Source organism: Theobroma umbraticum, unplaced genomic scaffold (assembly GCF_002168275.2).
Source record: "Theobroma umbraticum cultivar Fairchild unplaced genomic scaffold, ASM216827v3 scaffold_228.0, whole genome shotgun sequence".
NCBI lineage: Eukaryota > Viridiplantae > Streptophyta > Magnoliopsida > Malvales > Malvaceae > Theobroma > Theobroma umbraticum.
In genome coordinates this window covers 1,332,387-1,353,292 of record NW_018397274.1, presented here as the reverse complement: position 1 = coordinate 1,353,292, position 20,906 = coordinate 1,332,387, and the positions used below count along the sequence as shown (strand labels likewise).

The window sequence follows — 20,906 nt, the reverse complement described above, 5'->3', positions numbered from 1 at the left end:
TTTGACAAAAGCTGTTGGTACTTGGTAGTACACAAGCATTACCCCATAAGGATCCTATGAACCAGAAGCATCTAAATCTAGGACCATACCTCTCAGATTTAGAACGATCCAGTAAACCAGAACACGTAGCCATTACCCCAGTAACGAATCCTCGCCACGTGTTTTAACTTAAGGGCTTTTCCCCTCCCAGAAGAAGCCACGTGGCACACTCTAATCTTACCCATGCAACGACTCAAACGCCTACGGTGACACGTGCATGCAAATATACCTGCTTTACTCACATAAATTTCTACAAATTCTGAAGGAGGGCCAAGTCTAAGCAGAGGCAGAGCAAAACCAGACGAACAGGAATGCAGCAACGACGGGATGAGCGAGACGCCGCCAGCGCCAAAAGCACTCTACGGTTATTAGAAAATACGGTGAAAGATATATTGGCGGACAGCAGGAGGCTGGTGGAGGTACCTTACATGGCGACGCTGGGTGACACCTTGAACGCATTAGTGGCCAACAAGGTGGGGGCGGTGCCGGTGGCTGCACCTCCAGGGCATTGGATTGGGGCTGGTGGCACAATGATCGTGGAGTCTGATAAGCTGACTGGGGCTGTGAGGAAGCACTACATAGGGATGGTTACCATGCTTGATATCGTGGCACACATTGCTGATGATCAGATGGGTGGCGCTGATCTTGATAAGAAGATGGTGGTGCCCGTATCCTCGATCATAGGTCAGTCTCTCGAGGGACTTAGCCTCTGGACTCTCAACCCAAACACAAGGTGGGTATACGTTAAACCTTACATCTTATTTGTGTATATGTATTTGGTGCACATTCTTTATGAACTCTTATTGTTTTTATTTCAAATATGAAATTGTCTTGTTATATATTAAAGAATTGATGATTCAGATGTTTTAAAATATTGCCCATTTTTTACCCTTTTTCTCCTTAAAGTTAGATTTAATTCTCCACATTTATTTGTACTATTTTAACATAAAAATAGCACAAATTTAAGACAAAAATCATTTACTTTTTTTATAAAAAGCTTACCAAAATTATAATATGAATTATCCTATTTAGATAACGTGATGAAACAAACTCAAAAAGCTCAGGGTTGTTGACGGATAGAGTATCTAGTATTGATAATTTTGAGGAATCTTATTTCAAATCTTATTAATAAGTAGCAAGTAGGGCATATTCGAACCGTACAGTTACTTTTTTTGCCCGAATTTGAACGTTAATATTATACCACTACTAATTAACTACCTGAACTCATTTTTTTTTAAAAGAAAATCCAAAACCCGTTTAAATATCCATATCCATTTTTATAAAAAAATTTATTAATCTCTTTGTGCTATTTAATTATTCATGTTATTTAATTACTCTGAACCCGTATAAAATAATAGTTATATTTCACAATTAACATCTATATAATTTATTAATAATTAAATTTATAAAAACAAATAAACATTAAAATTAAAATTTATACAGTAAATTATTTTAAAAATATCTCAAACAGTAATTTAAATAATAAATAAATAAATATTTATAATAAATATTCATAATCGAGTTCAAATATTTGGTATTTAATAAATATCCCCATATCTTACCCGAATTCGAAACTAGTAAAAGCATTGTAAATATTTCAAAAAAAAAAGTAAAAGCATTGTAATAGTTATAAAAAGTGTAGTCATTTGGGTGCATGGTAACTTAGGTGGCAAGGTGGTAAAAGAGAAGTAAAATGATCTTAATGAGCTAGAAAGCGTGAATTTGTGTCATTAATAATCTCAAATATTTGTTGCAAGTATGCATAAGTTTCTCTGGATATCCAACCCTAGGCTGGGCTCTAGGCCATTTTCTAAAGCAACTAGTAATACATTTGTGGTTTTGTATTCAGAATGCTAGCTTAATTAAAATTTGCTATATCGATGGTGCAGCCTTTTAGAGTGTATGGAGCTGTTTAGCAAGGGAATCCACCGTGCGTTGGTTCCCATGGACAGCCAAATGGAGAACGTTCAAGGAGTTGAACTTGTGGAGTCGGCATCAAGCTATAGGATGCTCACACAAATGGACTTACTAAAATTCCTCAAGGACCATGCCTCTGAACTGGAGGATATCATATCAAGCAGTGTAAAGGAATTAGGTACCATAAATGAGAATGTCTATGCCATTAATGATCGTGCCAAAGTGATCGAAGGCATCAAATGCTTGAGGACTGCTTTGCTCAATGCTGTTCCTATAGTTCAGTCCTCTGATGACATTGAAGAAGATCACAGACAGCTTATAAATGTAAGCCACTCTCTTCTTCAATTAAAACTTAATTAATCCTGCAGCTCAAGTGATTTTTCCTCTCAAGTGAACTATGCTTTGATTCCTCAATATTTGCAAGGTCTATACTCTGATGTCTCTGAGGCTGTGGACTCTGCAATTATTATAGGAAAATGAAGTAAAATTGAAGAGCCAATAATTGTTATGACAACCTTGAAATGATCTAATTAAACATATTAGCTGTGCTGTGCCTGTCGTTAATGCACCAATCAATGATTGGTAGGCCATCCTGTTTTCCTAATTAATGTGTTCAAGTTTTGAGTGCAGGGCAAAGGGAGAAAGCTCATAGGTACATTTTCTGCAACAGATTTGAGGGGTTGCCATTTCTCTGCACTGCAGACATGGTTGCCTCTAAGGGCTCATGAGTTCACAGAGCTAGTGTCAACCAGCCCTCTATTTGCAGCTCGGAAGGGGCTCTCACCAAAGCAACTCGTGACTTGCCACCCTGACTCGCCCCTCTCAGAAGTGATCGACAAGGTTGTCTCTCAACATGTCCATCGAGTTTGGGTGGTGGATCAACAAGGTTTACTCGTCGGGCTTGTTTCTCTCTCAGATATAGTCAGAGTTATGAGGGTTTCACTGTTGTCAAAGATGGACGTAATGTAATCATAACACGCCTTGATGATCAGACAGTGTAAGCATCTTAGAATCTTGTTGTGCCTGTTTAAGTACTTTGGAAACTTGTGTTCATTGTGCATAATAAATTGAGCTTTGCTAGAAGCCTAATCCCAGATTATGAAACATGCAGGTTATAATTAGTTTACAACAAGTTCCAAATCCTCTAAATAACAATCAAGAATGATAGATTAGATTATACTTAAGCTAATTATATATAAAAGTTTGACAATCTGATCTTTAAACGCTTTAGCCGTGGCCCTTTGGACCGCTCTCAGCTGGGTCTGGGTGTAGTTGGTTAGCTATCAGCATAAAATTATTGGAAATGATTCCTTAGATTTTCAAAACTACCACTATCCAACTTTTTCCTTAATTATCTTTGTTTGTGTTTTGTTTTCCTTGTTTTGGTTAAGTCTGCTTGGTGATTCTCAAGTTACAATTATATCATGATTTAAGGAAATTATTTATTAGAATAATATAGTTTTTAGACTTGATAGTTTTGGATGTGAAACAGAGTTAAACGAGTTTAAGTTTTATGGCACAAAAATATTCATTTTTGATGCAAATTGACATGTGATCAACTCATATATGATATATTTTACATGTTTAATTAATTGTATTAATAAGTTAATCAATATTATTAAAATGTTTTATCTATTTGGACTCATTTATTAAATTATTAATATTTAAAATATTAAAAATATACGGTAACAATATCGTGTTTGAAAAAATTAAATTGTATTTAAATGAATTAATTGTGACATATCTTGTAACATGTTTAATGAATATGTTGTGAGATCATGTCAAAGATTGATAAACTTAATTAATCATATCATATTTGTAACAATATTTGTTATACTCTTATCTTTACACAACATATTAAACACAAATATTAACATAAACCATAATATTCCAGTACAAGAAGTTAACACGAATCAGTAGTCTTTGCTTGTTTTGATTAATATTAAACACTCATTTATATAATTATATCAGAGGTTTATCACCATTGTCCATCATTAATTCATAAATACTATGTATGAAACTCCCTATCAGGAGAAAGAATCTGAACAATGTGCTTTTCTATATATAGTTACAACATTTTTATTATATGTAACATTAAGGGAATGAGAGAAGGAAATGCGTCACGTGCCCTGCCCATTTGTTAAGGTAACAAAATGACCCTTTCAAAGCAGTTTGGTGAAGGAATTGACCGAAAATCAACCACCCAAAGTTTGTATGGTAACTCTAAAGTCCCAAACCAAACCTAACATCAATCTATCCTCAAACTCACCAATCGTTATCATCTATGTTGACCATGTCTTCGTCATTTGCAATCACAAGTTAGAAGCCTAGCTAGCTGATTTTCCAAGCCTTGGAAGGCTTGGATGGTAACCATTTTCATGCAGGAACTGTCCTTTTCTTGTACGTAAATACACTTTGTTGCTTGGTGGCAGAGTCAACTGATCAATTATGCACCTCCTTTTGGTTGTTGTGATATTCATTTTTGCTGCTTAGATGAGATACAAACTGGGACAAATTAAAGCAGAGAGCCATCAAATTTTATGGTTGTAGGAGCCTTTTAATGCTAAAAAGACACATGATATTATGGAATATGGATGTAATTGTGATGTTCATTTATTTGTTTCTGCAGAAATAGCTCAATCGGTTAGCATTTGAGATAAAACTTAATAATGAATGAATTATGATATGAATTGTTACATGAATGCATAAATATTACCTTTTGAAATAAACAATTAAAAGATCTAAAGTCAGCTTTGAATAACATCGAACTGTAAAATTAGTCTTATAAAAATATAGATTGGACCAATGAATATTTGAGCTACTTCAGGTTCAATTCTTCTTTTATTTACTTTTATAACCCATAATATTTTCTTACATTTTTAATCACTATTCATATGTGTTGTGTGTAAAATTCATCCCATTATAATATTTCGTCGATGAACAATAATGGATGTGTTGAAAAATAATGGAGTAGATCTCATTTCTTATTCTATAATTTATATGAATAGTAAAAATTTGATAATATTAGCATTTCTAGGTAATTAATCATTCATCCCACCCATTGGAATGATCATTTAGGTATGACCATAAAGGTAGAACCTGTTACATGATGACACCATTAGGCAGCCAATTTTGACTCTCTTCTATAAATTAAGGAAGAATTATAATAAAAACGTTTGTTTTTCAAGCAACGGTCTAGATAATCTTGAGCCGAACAAGTTTGAATTAATCTTCAGTCAAGGTCAACTGTAATAAATGGAATTTGGCAACCGTTTCCCCTATAAATTCAAGCAACCCTTTGAGATGCCTTAAAATGTTATGAAAAATACAGGAAACATGGGTAACTTAAGCCTATGCCTAGCTTTTTGGCTTTGCTTGTTAGCTAGTACTGCCACTGCCCAACAATGTGGACGCCAAGCAGGTGGCCGGACTTGTGCCAACAACCTTTGTTGCAGCCAGTTCGGTTACTGTGGCACTACAGATGAATATTGTTCACCTTCTAAAAGTTGTCAAAGTAATTGCTGGCCTAGTGGTGGTGGTGGCGGCGGAGGCGGTGAAAGTGCCTCCAATGTGAGGGCTACTTATCATTTCTACAACCCTCCACAAAATGGATGGGACCTAAATGCTGTGCGTGCTTATTGCTCAACTTGGGATGCAAACAAGCCCTTGGCCTGGCGCCAGAAGTACGGATGGACCGCCTTTTGTGGACCAGTAGGGCCTCGTGGCCAAGCATCTTGTGGAAGATGCTTGAGGGTGACAAACAGAGGTACAAGAGCTGAAGCAATAGTAAGAATTGTTGATCAGTGCAGCAACGGAGGCCTCGATTTAGATGCGGCTGTGTTCCAGCAGATTGACACGGATGGAAGAGGCTATGCGCAAGGCCACCTTATGGTAGATTATCAGTTTGTCAACTGTGGGGATTGAAGCACTCAAAGCCTATTCAAATGATGTAACAATAAGAGATTTCCGCTTATGAATCAAGCTGCATAAGGAATAAAAAGCAATTGAAGTTATTGAATAACAGCAAAAAAATAATTAATGTATCAATTGTCATGTCTTGTAACTTTTATAATAAACATGTTATAAATGTTCACAAAGACTAATACAAATTAATAAATCATGTCATGATTTATTGTACTCTTTTTATTGATTTATTATACAAGTTATTGAATAACATGTTAGGATTTCGCATTTGGTGATGAAATTGAAGTCCCTCTTATCCTCAGGGTAAAATTCAAAAACACATTCAATCATTCTAAAAGGACATTTAGATTCTTCTTATTTTAAAATAATACTTTTGGTCATTTGATTATGAACATTGTTAGTTAATAGTTAAAAAAATATAATTTAATATTAAATAAATATTTTGAATACAAATACCCTCTCTTATAAAAAAAAATTATCTCTTTTCTCTTTCGAGAATGTCAATAAAAAAAAACTACAGGAATTTTGACACGTTTTTTTCTTTTCAAGTTTTCATCTTTTATGCTTCGATTCACTTGAAGAATTTTCTCTTCCCTCTTGGGATTTTTTTTCTTTTTCTCACAACTTTAGTTTTTTTTTTTAAGATAAATTATTGTATTCATTAGGCGATCGAGGAGTTACAAAATATTGTTTCAGTTTTCACCAGTTTAGCTTAAAAACTTTACACCGTAACCTACAAGCCCTTACAAAAACTATAAAAACTTGAACCAGCATGAGTGTTGGGTTGTCTTGCCAAAAAATACCATGTATTTTTAATTGTGGATTAACAGTGTTAACAGTCAAATGGTTAAAAGTATCATTTTAAAATAAAAAGAATCAAAATATCTTTTCAGAGTGATTAGAGGGGATATTTGGATTTTACCACTTATCCTCATGTTAGGCTTGATTATCATCAAGGTGGCATATTTGTGTCCCAAAGCACATTAAACTCAACATCAGAAAATCAGCCACCCAAGGTTTGTGTCGTTCCTTCATTCAAGGTTTATCGTTTATGTATAGGTCCTGTGAATCACTTTTTAAGTAGTGTGGTAAGCCTGGTTGATCGTCACTCAACAGTCTCGAACCAAACCTAACATCAAACTCAGCAATAATTACCATCTATGTTCACCATTCTTTATCATTTGTGTGTTAAAAGAAGAAAAAATCTTGTATAATATAAAATTGCATAAATTTCAAAGAAATCTAAATTATATATATTAAAATTAATTTTAATTTTAATTAATTAACAGTATTATAGTATAACTCTAACAAGATATTGTAGTCTAATAATTAGATAATAAAATTATATAATAATTTTAATTAAATAATTTATATAATTATCTTAACAATTTGTGATCACACGAGTCACGTCTGATTTTCCAAACCTTAGAAGACTTAACCATATTCATGCAGGAACTGTCGTTTTCTTGCATACGGCACATTTATATAAGAATTAATTAAAGGTTGGTGCTTGGCAGCAGAGTCAACTCATCAAATTATGCACCTCCTTTTGGTTGGTGTGATATTAATTTTTGCTGCAAAGTGGGAAGACGAAGCTGATATCCACCAAACTTTAAGGTTAAAGGAGCCTTTGAACCTAAAAGGACACATGGTGTTCATATATTTGTTTCAATAAAAATAGCCCAATCGGTTATCATTTGAGACCAAACTTCTAAAGTGATAAAATTTAATAATAAATGAATTATGATATGAATTGTTATGTAAATATATGAATATTCTCGTAATATTAATTTAATTATTACCTTGAAAAATTATAAAATTTAAAGTCGATTTTGAACAATGTCAAATTGCAAAGTTGATCTTATAAAAGTATGCATCGAATCAATATCCACACTTTTTAAGATTGATTGTATATGTATGGATTCATTTAAGATGGTGACGGAAGTGGCGATTAGCTTTTAATTTTTATTTAGAATTGAGTCATTGACTTGATTCATAATCTTATATAATTATCTTTTAATCATCTTTCACAAAATCTTAAATCCATGACTACCCATATAAAATGGTTCAAGATTCAAATTTTAAAATCATTCACCTCATCCCTACCCATTATCAAGTGTGTTTTTGGATGGCATACTCGGTCTAATTGCCAAGCTTTGCTAGGCTTGTCTTTTTCCAAAACAAGAAAAGAAACAAACAATCTTCACGAGGGAGAAAATGGTGAGATTTTCATGGAGGACATAAGAGGTTGTAAAGGGGTGAATCCAAGGGTGAAAGAAGGCCAATAAAAGGTTAGTTTGATCGTGAAACTATGCTGTAAGTTTTTAAATTTTTAACAATGAACATGAAAGATAAACATATACTCGAATAATTGATTCATTGATTAATTCATTAATTCTATATATAAAAAATAAAAATAAAATTTTCTTTTAAACAAAAACATAAAAGACATACATCACCACCTGCGGTGAAAAGAGCATGTGGTGGGTAAAGAGTGGTTGAGGTGGCTCTTCTCTATTGCTGGGCTCTCACAGGAATTTTGCTCCAATCATTGTTTGCTATCAGTCTCTTTGATTGAACACAATCATACAATTCTACCAATAAATACTTAAAAATACCCACCATTTATAATACGTTTAATGAATCTCATTCCTATTTATAAGGTCAATTTATTTATTTTTTTAATGAAAATATAACGATTTATTTATAAAATTTACATATAAAACTTTGAATACTTCTAAATTTTGTATTGCTTTCTAATAAAACTTTACAATATAAAACTTCTAATAAAAATATTAAATTTGTAAAATAGATATCCAATTTAAAATCAATTAACTATAAAATAGAAGACTTTATTATATTTATATGTTTAAAATATTTATAATTTAATCGATTATGTAAATTTTTTTTATCACCACATTAATAAAAAAATTAGATATAAGATGCAAGTGGTTCCCTCCTCCTTGATCTGGTCCAATTCATTAATTAGCTAATGCAAGATGGCACATGGCAAATGAGCATAGAGAAAAATATATAGTTTTGTAGCAAAACAGAAAAGTAAAAATAAAAAGGGAAAAAAAAATTGATTCCACGCATGGAGGTCTTATACATCTACTTTTATGAGCCCTTTATGCATTCTTCAAATGCAGTTAATTAAAAATGTACGAGATTAAAAATTATTATATTCAGATATAATATTTAAAAAAATTAAATTATTTTAAAATTTTAAATAAATTATTATTCTTTTATTATAATTAATTAAATATTTTTATTTTTATTTTAAATTAAATACTTTATTAATTATTATTAATTAAATTATTATTTATTATTTTATATTCACATAATATTGATATAAAATTTACATAAAAAGTTAAAAATGTTACAAGATTATGTTTGATATGTCTATATATAATGTGATATAAAATTAAAAATAAAAATAAAATAGTTTAGAGGTAACTCAACCGCGCGTTAGACCCCGTGCGAAAAGTCTTTGAAGTTTCGTTAGTTCTTGCCTCGTTGAAAACCAATGAAACTTACCTACAATGCAAATACCAAAACCAAAACCAAAATTTTAATATTCTTTCAATCTTCTGGGATCTTTTCTCACCAACAATTCTTTGGAAATCCCGCCATTGTGTTTTTTATTCAATTTATATGTAACCATTGACGATCACAATCACTTTCTTACCCCCTCATGTGTCCTTCTTCCATCACCATTACCAACCATGAACGCCGCAGCCGCAGCCGCAGCCACCACCACTACGGCCCTTCTCAGCTCTCCTTATAAACGTTCTACCAAAGCTAACGGCCAAACCAACAACGTTGACGTCGTCGCTGCTGATAACAAAATGGGTGTTCGTGGAAATGGTGGTGGTAATCATAATGTTTTCAATGGGGGCGTTTATTATGGGAAAGCGTCGTTCCTCAAGTGGACTTTAGATGACGTCATGTACGTGGCTAGATATCATTGGATACCGTGTGTTTTTGCTGCCGGGTTGTTGTTTTTCATGTACGTGGAGTACACGCTCCGGATGGTGCCGGATTCTTCGCCGCCGTTTGATTTGGGGTTCGTCGTCACCCGCTCATTCCATGGCGCGTTGTCTTCGTGGCCGGAACTTAATACGTTATTAGCTGCTCTTAACACGGTATCTATTGGAATGGTTTCTAACTTTTCTCTAAGAAATTTTTTTTTTTTGAAAGTCACTTTTCTCTAAGAAAGTTTGATTACAATAAAAAGCATGATCTGACCATTGGATAAATATGTTTTGGGGTTAGGTGTTTGTAGGGATGCAGACATTTTATATACTATGGACATGGCTAATCGAGGGTCGGCCTAGGGCTACAATATCCGCTTTGTTCATGTTTACTTGTCGTGGGATTCTTGGTTACTCCACGCAGCTCCCATTACCCCAGGTTCTTAACATTTGAAAACTTATCCTTCCCTAATTTGAATTGTTTGATTTCATATCTATAAAATTGGTGTGATAATGTTTGATTGATTTCTGAAGATAATGAACAACACTGTCAATGGTATCTTTGTCTTTGTCTAGAGTTGTCAGGAACAGGGTAGTCGTAATCCCTCTTTCTTAACTCTGGTTGGTTATTGGGTTTGATGATCTGATTCAATCATGGAATGACAGGAATTTGTAGGTTCAGGAGTGGATTTTCCGGTAGGGAATGTATCGTTCTTCCTGTTCTTCTCGGGCCATGTTGCTGGATCTGTGATTGCATCGTTAGACATGAGGCGAATGCGTAGATGGGAATTGGCATGGTTATTTGATACATTGAATGTGCTTCAAGCTGTGAGGTTGCTAGGTACCAGGGGTCACTACACCATTGATTTGGCTGTTGGTGTTGGTGCTGGAATCCTATTCGATTCCCTTGCTGGAAAGTACGAAGACAGCAAGAGAAAATGTGCACTTGTTTCTGGTACCATGAAAGAGGGGTTGTTAAGCTAAGAAGAATTGCTCAAATGGCAATGTTCAAATTTGAAGAAGGCAATGTAAATTGTTGCTCAAAGGGGTAAAAGAAAAATTGGAATGGCAGTTTAGAAAACAAGTTAAAATGGGGTGTCAATGTTCTAATCCTTGTGTTTTTTAATGTGGCCTCTGTTTTCTTTGGGTGCTAACATTGCTTGCTTGCAGTCATTTCACATTTGTCAAAATGCCTTTTGTATAGGATAAGCACGTTAAAGGTATAGCCTAGGATTGTGTTTTGTTCTACTTTCTTTGTCCTGTTCTGGAAGTTGAATTCACGAAAGAACTTTACCTAAGTCCTACTCTTGAAAAATTTTGACCATTCAAAGCATGTGCTCTGCCAATGGTTTTTTGACAGGTCATATCGTGTCATATTCCAAGAATCACAGTCTTCCACATGGTTTTCATGGCACACAAAGCCTTTTCGCTTTCGCTTGTCTTTGAAGTTTGGCAGGGGCCCTGACCTAGTAACCTGGGTAGAACTGGACCAGTTTGATATTGATCCTTAACTAATACTTTAATTGAACATCTTTTTCATTATGCGTTTATTATCTATGCCCTCTAGCTGCTGAACAGTGGTGTTTGATGGTCCTAATTAAAACCAAGCTGATGAGCTTTCAGCACATTTTAACATTGCTTTCCATCTTTCATCATAGTCATGGATATCCTATTCCCCTCTCTGTCCTTTTTCATTAGGTAGACTTGACAGAGATATGATATTTTCAGTTGGAGAGATAATTACCATTGACTAAACTTAATCTTTTTACAATTATCCTGGATGCCAATCTGTTAGCATAAATATCTCTGGATGGCAAGAATTATGCAACTAGTCAAATGAGGCCTTGCCTTCATGTTAAGGCAAAGGGCACGGATGCTGCCGTTTTTGTAAGGGTTTATTGTCAAGCAAATTTTAGTAAGATTCTGCAGAGTTTCTAACCTACTTTCTGATATTATCATACTGTCAATAAAACATTGTTATCTAATTTTAATCCCAACTCCTAACCCTACTTAAGCATCAAAAAGAGAGCTCTAAAGATCCCTGCCACCAAGCAAGTAAAATTCAGTCGAATCATGCGGTGAACTTATTTTAAGGATATATGCCTTATGCTACATTCTATACAAGAATTGTCTCATTTCCATCTTCACAACTGTTACGATATACTGCAACTAATATCAGGGTGGAGATGATAGCCAATTTGTAATAATATTATCCTGTAACTCATTCATATGAATATTTGCAGCTTTATATTCAAATTTCTTGAGAAGTCACAGGCAGGGCAAATGCGCTATGGGACTACCGGTTGATACCAGGGAGTCATTCTGCAAATAGTCTGCCATGGTAACTCTAGACCTCTGCCCAATGATTGTATTAAATGATATGAGATGAGTGACTGAGATGCGGCTGGCCGACACTAGTCCTCAAAATCAGAGTCAATTGGGCATGACCCGTCATCTACATTAGCGAGAGGGTTGTATAAGTGGGAGCTAGGATCCATGCATCCAGGAACCAGATCAAGGCTGCAACGATCACCCTGCAAGAGTGTTCCATTGTAGAGTTCATACATAAAGTTGATGCTAGCAATTAGATGCAGAATAACGAAATGAAGATATAGAATAAAGAAGAAAACAGATAAGAAGTTTATTTACTCCTTCTTTAGATAAGTTCCCGATCAAAACACATCTATCAACAACAACATTTGTGTCTGGAAAGATTGCTCTGTCACATGCACCTTCTTGACTCAACTCCTCTGCCAGCCCCTGCCACAGTAATACAAGATTTCACATGTCTCAGGTTACATCATCCTCTCACTTGTCTAATCTGAACCAATTCAATCATTCCAAATAGAAATTAACTCAAGTGTAAAATGAAACAAAGAAATTCACAATATTGCATGGTTTGGCAATGAGTTCTCTAGTTTATGTCAAAATAAAAAATGAATTCTTCAAATTTACTTTCCAGATCCACCCTCCCTAACCCCTGCCAGCAACATAGAAGAAACATTTTTTCGTAAGGCATGGCTTGCCAAACTTACAAATAGTTACAGGTATGACAATCATGAATGCGAAATGTAATATGTGTTCATAGCACAGGACAATTATCTTCAACCTAGAGGCAGAAGACTCAAAGAGTCCAAGTCCGCATAAATTTACCCGGTTAAAAAATTCAATTGGTCTGTTTTGCCAAGCCTTCGGAACTTGAAACTGTAGTCTGTAAGGACCATCCCAATTGGCTCCATTTGTGAATGAGAAGATCAAGTTCACAGCTGCCAAAGTAAAAGTAGATTTTAGGAGTTGAGGAGAGAGTTGAACTGTCCAAGAGAAAAAAATTTGTGAATGGTACAAACCATGCTTAGGAACGCATATCTGGATGGTGTATATTGGACTATCAGCCTTGCCTCGAGATTTCCTCAGCATTGCTCTCGGTTCACCACCACACATGATAGGCTGATTGAAACCTCCTGCAGAGTTACAGTTGAGTAAGTTGTTAGCCAAGGACTTCAATTATCTACTTGCATACAAAACCTATAGTCGAACCAACAATGAATCAAATACTAGAACCCCTAGATAAACCACTGAAGAAAGAACTACAGGCACCACTCGCTTAACCAATGGTTGAACAGAAACTATAGCTGAGCTATGGAAAATAAATTGTGGAAATTATCAAAGACCATTTGAGTCACGCCATGAACCAAGGTCATTCAACTGTGTGGTATTTGAAATGATTACAAGTTATTCTATCCCCTCTTCTTTCATTTTCTTTTCTTTTTCCCTTTTCTGATGGCACACTCCTGATAATGCAGAATAAAATCAAAATGTTCCTATTTTCCGTAATAATGTCAAGAACAAAATTTCCAAGTGTTGTTATAGAACCAAATGAAGAAAAACTGCTTAATTTATTAAATAACCTTGGTAATGGTGGTAACAACAAGCCTATTAAATACTTCATTTTATGAATAATTTTGTTTTGTACTTTTAGGACATAACAGAAGCCATAGTGTTACATCTATAGTATAACTAGAGTCCTTTCACAGGTAGTACTCCTTGTTTGTACAGACTTTTATGTATTGAAATCTACGGAAACCAATTTGGTTAATTATATTATTAAAGCTAAGAGTGCATGAGCACAAATTACCATTGAAAGCAATGCCATATTCTTCATTTGGAACAAGTTTAGTTGCAGCTGGATTGTAGAAAACCTTCACCTTCTCTCCCTGTCAAAAAAGGCAATCTCTATAGAAAAGAGTTGCAACAGCCAACAGCCTGCCCTTGCTTTCAAGCAACATAAACAAAAATAATAATAATAAAACCAGCAATGCTACACTTACAGCAGTTGGAGGAAGACCATTCATGGTTTTCCAATATACAGGAGCCCTCCCCAGTTCGAACATAGCCCACGAAGGGAGTGCATACCTGTTGGGCAGGAATCTTCAGATTATTCTGTTTGAATGATTAAAAAATTTCAAACACCACCACATTGCATTTTAGAACTTGAGATACATATAACTTCAGCATGCTGCATGTAGAAACATGTAAAAGGTGAATTCCTCCAATTTTCCACTCCCAAAGAAGATATTATTCCTTAAAATGCAAAAACCCAACTCAACAATTCTTTTCAAAGAAAACTCCAAAACCAGAACGCTTTGAGCTTAATGAATCAGCAAAAATAGAAGGAAACTAGAATCCATACTCTTTAATTTGTTCCATAGGATTTTTTGTAACAGTAGCAGCTGCAGTCACTTTTACACTTATCTTAACTAATCTTTTCGTCTTTGTAAAATTCCGTGGCAATGATGCACCCATAAAGCTGCTAGCTGCATCTGAAAAAATTGCAAAACTGTTAGGCATCAGAAATTTGAGGCAAGTCTAGCTATTTTAATTTGCATTTTGAGACACACCAACATTAGTTTGTTCTAGCACATAGAATTTATTGTAGATATAAACAGAATGAAGCAACTGCCAACTCCAAAGCCCTAGGTTACCACCTCATTTTAGAAGCTCTAGTTCATTTGATGGAGACTACGAAGTAAATGACTTGCTCAATGATATTGGATTTTCTGACTCAAATGATATAATTTCAGCTTAGAAGTGTACAGAATTACGCAGGGCAATACAGGATTGAAATTTAAGGGAGTGTTGCGTCCTAAATAATCAAATCTAAAACAGGTCATAGCCTAAGGATTCCTATTTGCCATTCTGCACTGCCTCAAAACCAGAGACCTAGCAAAAACACTGTACTGGTTAATAAACTTGCAAGCTTTTAAGAAAGTAGAAATGCCAACTTATGCATAAAAACCAGAGCATGAATCATGACACAGACAAGCATGAAAAAACTCTTAAATTGAAGGCAAAATGATTGGATAATTCCATTGTTTTCAATATATCTCGCAAGATAATCTAGTTACCATGCTTTGTAATTTAATAACTTATAAAGAAAGATCCTCTTTGCTGCCTGTTAAGGGTACAGTTAGTTCCAGTTAAGCAAGAGTACCTAAGCTGAACACACCATTGGTGATTAAGATTTGTACCCAATTTCGGCTCGAGGGAGCTGACCTTAAATTCCCAAACAAAATCGTGAAAAACGATCTAAGCATTCAAAGATCCGTAATTGGGTTTTAAAAAAGCAGGTCTAAAGAGACTCCCTACTCGGCTTTGAAATAGATGGATTGGCACTTGTACCTCTCACCGACCGCGTGGCCGAAAAGGGTTGAGTCGGAGACGTAAAGATTGACGCGGTTGCCGCCATTTCTCTCACGGGTTTTTCTGCTGCTTTAACTTCCTAGCGAGAGAGTAGCCTTATCTGTCAACCGGGCAAGAAAGGATAGAACCAGAGAAAAGAGGGAACTTTGCTTAGAGAGAAAGAACGAAAGAGAGAAAAAATATCTATCCATCCAAGTAGATTATTTAGAAAATTAGAAGGCTAAAACAAAATCCTAACAAAAGAATATCTGAGTCTTATTTCACCTCACATCTTCTCATCCAAACAAGATCACCTTATCAGCTTTTATCTCCTTTGTCCTTTTCTTTACCTCACTTTTGTCTTTCTATAATCCACGCTTTTTCCCGCTTTATATACTTCATGCTTTGACAATAACACAAAATCTTCAAATTTTGTCGTTTTAAGCACAAACCAACCTTCTCACCAAAGCCAGTCTTCTTATGCTAATAGAAGTCTTCTACCACTCTGGTTCAAGAGTTGTCAGGGCATTCTAACTATCGGTTCAATAAATAATCCATCTTTCAAAAAAAAAAAAGGACAAACCAACCACAACTTTTATAAAACCCAACAAAAACCCAGTTTTTTCTTTAGAACCCCACCAATTGAGACCCAATGGCTTCAATCACATCGTTATTGTCAAAGCCAAAATCCTTACCTTTATCACCTCCTCAAAGAGCGACAACAATAAAAACCAGATCTTGCTCTTGCAAAGTCCTAAACTTTGGCCATCAAAACCCAAAATTCAATCAAATAAACGGAGAGCAGAGTCCTCTGCAGGCGAGTTTTATCACTCGTTTGAATAGGAGTTGCAGCAATAGGAAAGTGTTGGCATTGGCTAATGGGGTGTCAGTTGGGGCAAACGAGCCTGACCCTGAAGGGAAAACCTCGGGTAGAATTTTGTTATCTGATGTGGTGGTGCAAAGGAAGAAGGAGGTGTTTTGGGGAAGAAAATGGAACACTTTGGATATGGCCACTGCTGGTGTTGTTTTAGCCATGCATTTGCTCAGCCTTTTCGCACCTTTTCATTTCAATTGGCCCGCTTTTTGGCTTGCTGTGGGACTCTATGTGGTGACAGGACTTCTGGGGATTACATTGTCTTTTCATAGGAATCTTTCCCATAGAAGCTTCAAGGTTCCAAAATGGCTTGAATACTTCTTTGCTTATTGTGGAGTTCAGGCACTTCAGGTTGGTAGCTTTAAAAATTTTTGAGGAATATTTTCATGGACACGGCAGTATCATTTGATTGTTATATGATTGTTGGTTTTGGTGTTTGCAGGGAAATCCAATTGATTGGGTAAGCACACATAGGTACCACCACCAATTTTGTGATTCTGACAGAGACCCCCATAGCCCCATTGAAGGATTTTGGTTCAGCCACATGAGCTGGCTCTTTGATACCAACACTGTTATTGAAAGGGTAACTCCATCTCTCTCTTTCTCAAACATGCAAGCACTCACATATACACAGAACGAATTAATGTTCTTAATGCTTTGTGTCAATGGAACATTTGCAGTGTGGAGAACCAACCAATGTTGGGGATCTACGGCAGCAGCCCTTCTACAAGTTTCTTCAGGGTACCTACATTCTTCATCCAATTGCACTTGGAGTTTTGCTATATGCTCTAGGAGGGTTTCCCTTCCTTGTTTGGGGAATGGTAAGCAAGTTTTTCAATTTTACCATGTTTTGAGGATTAGCCTATTTGCATTGAATATTCCTTTTTAGAGCATCGAGGTATCTTAAGCGATAAATTTTCATGGAGCTCCACCAACATAGTCTCTTGCATGAGTTGCAGCCAACCCTTTTTGTTATTAGAAAAAGCAAAAAGAAAGGTAAACATCCTTAAAGACTCCCAAACCATTTGTTTGATTGGTGGGCCTTCCACTTGCAATTTACTTCATACCACCAAGCTAGTGGCCCTACTTCCAAATGACAAATGATTTTTGTCATTAAGTTGACCGGAAAGAACATAGCCATAGGAAGTTGTACTCTGGCTCAAAGTGAAAAGGGGAAATGAGAAAGCATGTAGATTCTCGCTTGTGGACTAAATCACAAGTTGGAAGTCTTATCTAATTGAATCTTTAAGCTGGGCCATGCTTATCTATGCTAATATGATAACGGTTTTGACAGTTTGTTAGAAAAAGATAATCCTGTAACAAACATGTGGCTGGGGTTATCATTTCTGATTCCCCAGGTAGATAAATTTTGCTTTTGGGGAGCCCATTTGTCTTTACATATGATTTGCTAGAATGAAGATCAAACAACTTTGGACTGGAGTAGTTTCTGTAGTATTTTAATCTTCAAAAGTGAAACTTTTACTTAGTGAAGACAAATAAGCATACTAACCATAAGGAGGCCCAGGCATTAACGTGCTAGCATTGCAGGGTGTGAGGATTGTATGGGTTTACCACATCACTTGGCTGGTAAATTCGGCTTGTCATGTGTGGGGGAAGCAAGCATGGAATACTGGTGATCTGTCCAGGAACAATTGGTATAATTGACTTCCCTTACTAATATACATCTAGTTCTTGTCAAGTTTATTTCTTAAGAAGTTACTGATAAAAAAATCTGCAAACTTTGTCAGGTGGGTGGCATTGCTTGCATTTGGAGAGGGTTGGCATAATAACCACCATGCTTTCGAGTACTCAGCCAGACATGGTCTGGAATGGTGGCAACTGGACATGACTTGGTGTGTAATAAAATTTCTTCAAGTTACCGGACTGGCAACTGAGGTTAAGCTGCCTACTGAAGTTCAGAAGAAAAGGATGGCTTTCAGCAGCTGAGGTGTCGGCATTGGAAAGTAGTCTTTAATCTTTAGGCCTTCAAAGTTGTTTGCTTAATCATGGTGAGATACTTATTTAGGTGAATGGACGACTTTTGCTGGAGCTGGTACTGCCGCACCATCAGGACTCTAGCTGTGAACTACATTTCTTCAGTTATACACAAATCAATCATCTTGACCTGAACTAAAGGTCCATATAATCAACAGATTATTTTTGCCTCTTTTCCAAGCTCTTAAGCTTTGACAGTGCAACATTTCGCTGTGGATGTCCACTTCAATATAAGTTGAGCCAGGGTTGAAGCACGTGGCAAAACTTGAGCCCAGCAAGCCCAGGCTCCAGAAATGGTTTGCTCTTGGGTGCCCACTGTGTAGAAAATTGAGCAGACTGGGTTCGGCTTGGTTTGCTTGTTTGGTACCCTTTATTGACTTAAATTAAACCTCTAATCCAAGCCGCGCTAACCCAACTTTGGGTCATAAAGCCCATACTTGGAACTTTTAGATATTGGTAACTTGAGCCGAACCATGGCTGATGGTTCAAAAACAACCAGTTATAGTACTGCCATCGCTCCCATCTACCAAGGCAAAACCTTCAAATTTGTTGCATCTTTGTATACTAGACCAAGGAAATATTGCACAAAACATTAATTTGTAATTCCATGTCCTTGGACAAATCCTATGACTACGCACCAGTCTAAGAGTAGAAGTAGACAAAGGAAAGCAGCATCTCGAGCACTGAGTCTCCTCAATTATTATATAACGACCTTCCTCAAAATGACCTCATGGCTTTTCGAAGAAATTCAAAAAGTGAACCAACGGAATAATAAGAGACATGATTTCAACTTGAAGGGAGTCTAAATAAGGAGGACACCCTCCCCAACATTTGGAATTCCCAAGCAAATGAAGACAAAAGGAATAAGAGGGGGCCTTTTTACAATGGGGTAATGGCTATAGTAAATAAGCACGGGAGCAGAAAGCATGATTATGAAGTCTATGTTAAATATTACTTTCCCTTAAGACATTGGGGTAATCGCCTCCTTTTAAACAAGTGGTTTTTGGGTTCATTATTCAATGATCTTCTTATATCAATCCAAAGCATGCTTTCTCTCTTGCCTTCCCTCTCCATGCGAAGGCTGTACTGATACATAGATAGAGAAGAAAAAACAAATGTATCTGATATATAGTAATAATTGATCTGACAAAACAGAAGCACCATAAGAAGAGATGAAGGTTTTGCTTACGTCAACAGAAAGCATGCTTTTCCAAGTGAGAATGTCGTGGTTCCTGTAAACAAATTGACATGCTTCGTTCGCCAATGGAGAATGTGTAAAATAATTGTAAACCCCATCATCTACCTGAGTATTTTGTTGCAGGCCCCCTGCTACTTTCTGGAGTAGAATTTAAGAATTCCATGGCTGGCATAAATTACTCCATCAGTGTTGAGGATTTTATAATTTACAATATTGATTTCAATATATAGATATGTCAATGTTGGCAACTACATCAAATTAACTAATTAATATTATATATATATATATATATAGGCTATTAACTGGTCTGAATGTTGGAGCCTGGAGGGAAGGGAATGTTATCTGTTGTCTTAAAAAGTGATGCCATTCAATTCAAGTTGCTTGATTTAAAAGTTAAAACAGTTCCATGATATCAGAAGAATTTGCTTCCAAAATGATCATTATAGAGTATTGACTCCTGTCATTGCTTAGTAGGAGGAGTAGATACTAAAGGAGAGAATCAATAAAAATCATAATGAAACAAGCTCATATTGATGGCCCCATAATGCAAAGTGAAGAAAATCACACCTATATTTTTGTGCTTTCATAATTTGACTCAAATGCTGTCTATATCCAGGTTCCAAACATTTATCACCTTACTCTTTGAAAAGTCTCATCATGATCATAATGTACCAACTCCTAACTCCCATATTCCCCCATAGACTGCCTCACTTTTTCAGTATCATTTCATCATAGATCAAAACCAACAAAAAGACAAATCAAGCACTGCCCGTTTTGCCACGTGTCTTTACTTGTCACCCTCACCCTCAACCTGTCACAGTTAGCCTTGTTTACCGGGCGCTTCTTTTTCTACTTCCTTCCTTCCCCATACTTCAATGCAGGCTCCAGCTGACCGTAAGCCTGTGAAACCTCAACAATTTCCTCGAGAAAAGAGAGAGGGAAAGAAAGAAAGTCAGAAAAAAGTGAAGCCGGAAAGAAAAAGCAGTCGCCAGGGTGTGTGTGTGTGTTTGTTTTGGCAGCATGTGTGAAAGGGGATAAGTAAATTATTCCATAGGTGAAAAGTTAGTGTTCATTTTCTTTTGGTCCTGTTCTGTGTTTTAAAGAGTTGGAGAGGTGACTGACAGGTTACCGGCTGCAGGCAGCTGTCGGGTGGGAGTGAGGGATCAAACGCCGCACTAGCCTGGCAAAACAGACAGCACGCGAGGTGACTGGGTACGGGGACAACAGGTCAATCACCACCCTCTATTTACCCTTGCAGGGTCTCACAGCACAGCCTGTGAACTGTTGAGTATTAGTCTTTGGACAT

At 36.0% G+C, this 20,906-nt stretch overlaps 4 protein-coding genes and 1 pseudogene across 5 annotated transcripts; 4 read left to right on the top strand and 1 right to left on the bottom strand.

Moving 5' to 3' along the window:
• The first annotated feature begins 304 nt into the window (after window positions 1-304).
• Window positions 305-3,034, top strand: LOC149526415 (SNF1-related protein kinase regulatory subunit gamma-like PV42a). Its single transcript, XM_089785419.1, has 3 exons — window positions 305-772; window positions 1,929-2,280; window positions 2,587-3,034. Exons 1-3 carry the CDS (start codon window positions 351-353, stop codon window positions 2,923-2,925), a joined length of 1,113 nt encoding a protein of 370 aa, XP_089641545.1. The 5' UTR covers window positions 305-350; the 3' UTR covers window positions 2,926-3,034.
• Window positions 3,035-5,258: 2,224 nt separating this feature from the next.
• Window positions 5,259-6,114, top strand: LOC110427193 (pathogenesis-related protein PR-4 pseudogene; annotated as a pseudogene).
• A 3,210-nt stretch (window positions 6,115-9,324) lies between these two features.
• On the top strand, window positions 9,325-11,152 carry LOC110427084 (phosphatidylcholine:diacylglycerol cholinephosphotransferase 1-like). Its single transcript, XM_021442491.1, has 3 exons — window positions 9,325-10,025; window positions 10,156-10,293; window positions 10,521-11,152. Exons 1-3 carry the CDS (start codon window positions 9,606-9,608, stop codon window positions 10,836-10,838), a joined length of 876 nt encoding a protein of 291 aa, XP_021298166.1. The 5' UTR covers window positions 9,325-9,605; the 3' UTR covers window positions 10,839-11,152.
• Window positions 11,153-11,938: 786 nt separating this feature from the next.
• Window positions 11,939-15,960, bottom strand: PIFI (post-illumination chlorophyll fluorescence increase). 2 transcript variants are annotated; one of them, XM_021442494.2, is made up of 9 exons: window positions 15,819-15,960; window positions 15,534-15,654; window positions 14,545-14,674; window positions 14,183-14,267; window positions 13,990-14,068; window positions 13,202-13,315; window positions 13,008-13,120; window positions 12,504-12,614; window positions 11,939-12,388 (listed from the first exon to the last, which is right to left on the bottom strand). In XM_021442494.2, exons 2-9 carry the CDS (start codon window positions 15,598-15,600, stop codon window positions 12,269-12,271), a joined length of 819 nt encoding a protein of 272 aa, XP_021298169.1. In that variant the 5' UTR covers window positions 15,601-15,654; window positions 15,819-15,960; the 3' UTR covers window positions 11,939-12,268. The 2 variants fall into 2 exon arrangements, with proteins under 2 accessions (XP_021298169.1, XP_021298168.1); XM_021442493.2 differs by lacking the exon at window positions 15,819-15,960 and having other exon boundaries at window positions 15,534-15,803.
• Window positions 15,961-16,023: 63 nt separating this feature from the next.
• On the top strand, window positions 16,024-19,043 carry FAD5 (fatty acid desaturase 5). The gene is made up of 5 exons (XM_021442492.2): window positions 16,024-16,758; window positions 16,850-16,990; window positions 17,088-17,228; window positions 17,956-18,062; window positions 18,156-19,043. Exons 1-5 carry the CDS (start codon window positions 16,186-16,188, stop codon window positions 18,352-18,354), a joined length of 1,161 nt encoding a protein of 386 aa, XP_021298167.1. The 5' UTR covers window positions 16,024-16,185; the 3' UTR covers window positions 18,355-19,043.
• The last annotated feature ends 1,863 nt before the right edge of the window (window positions 19,044-20,906 follow it).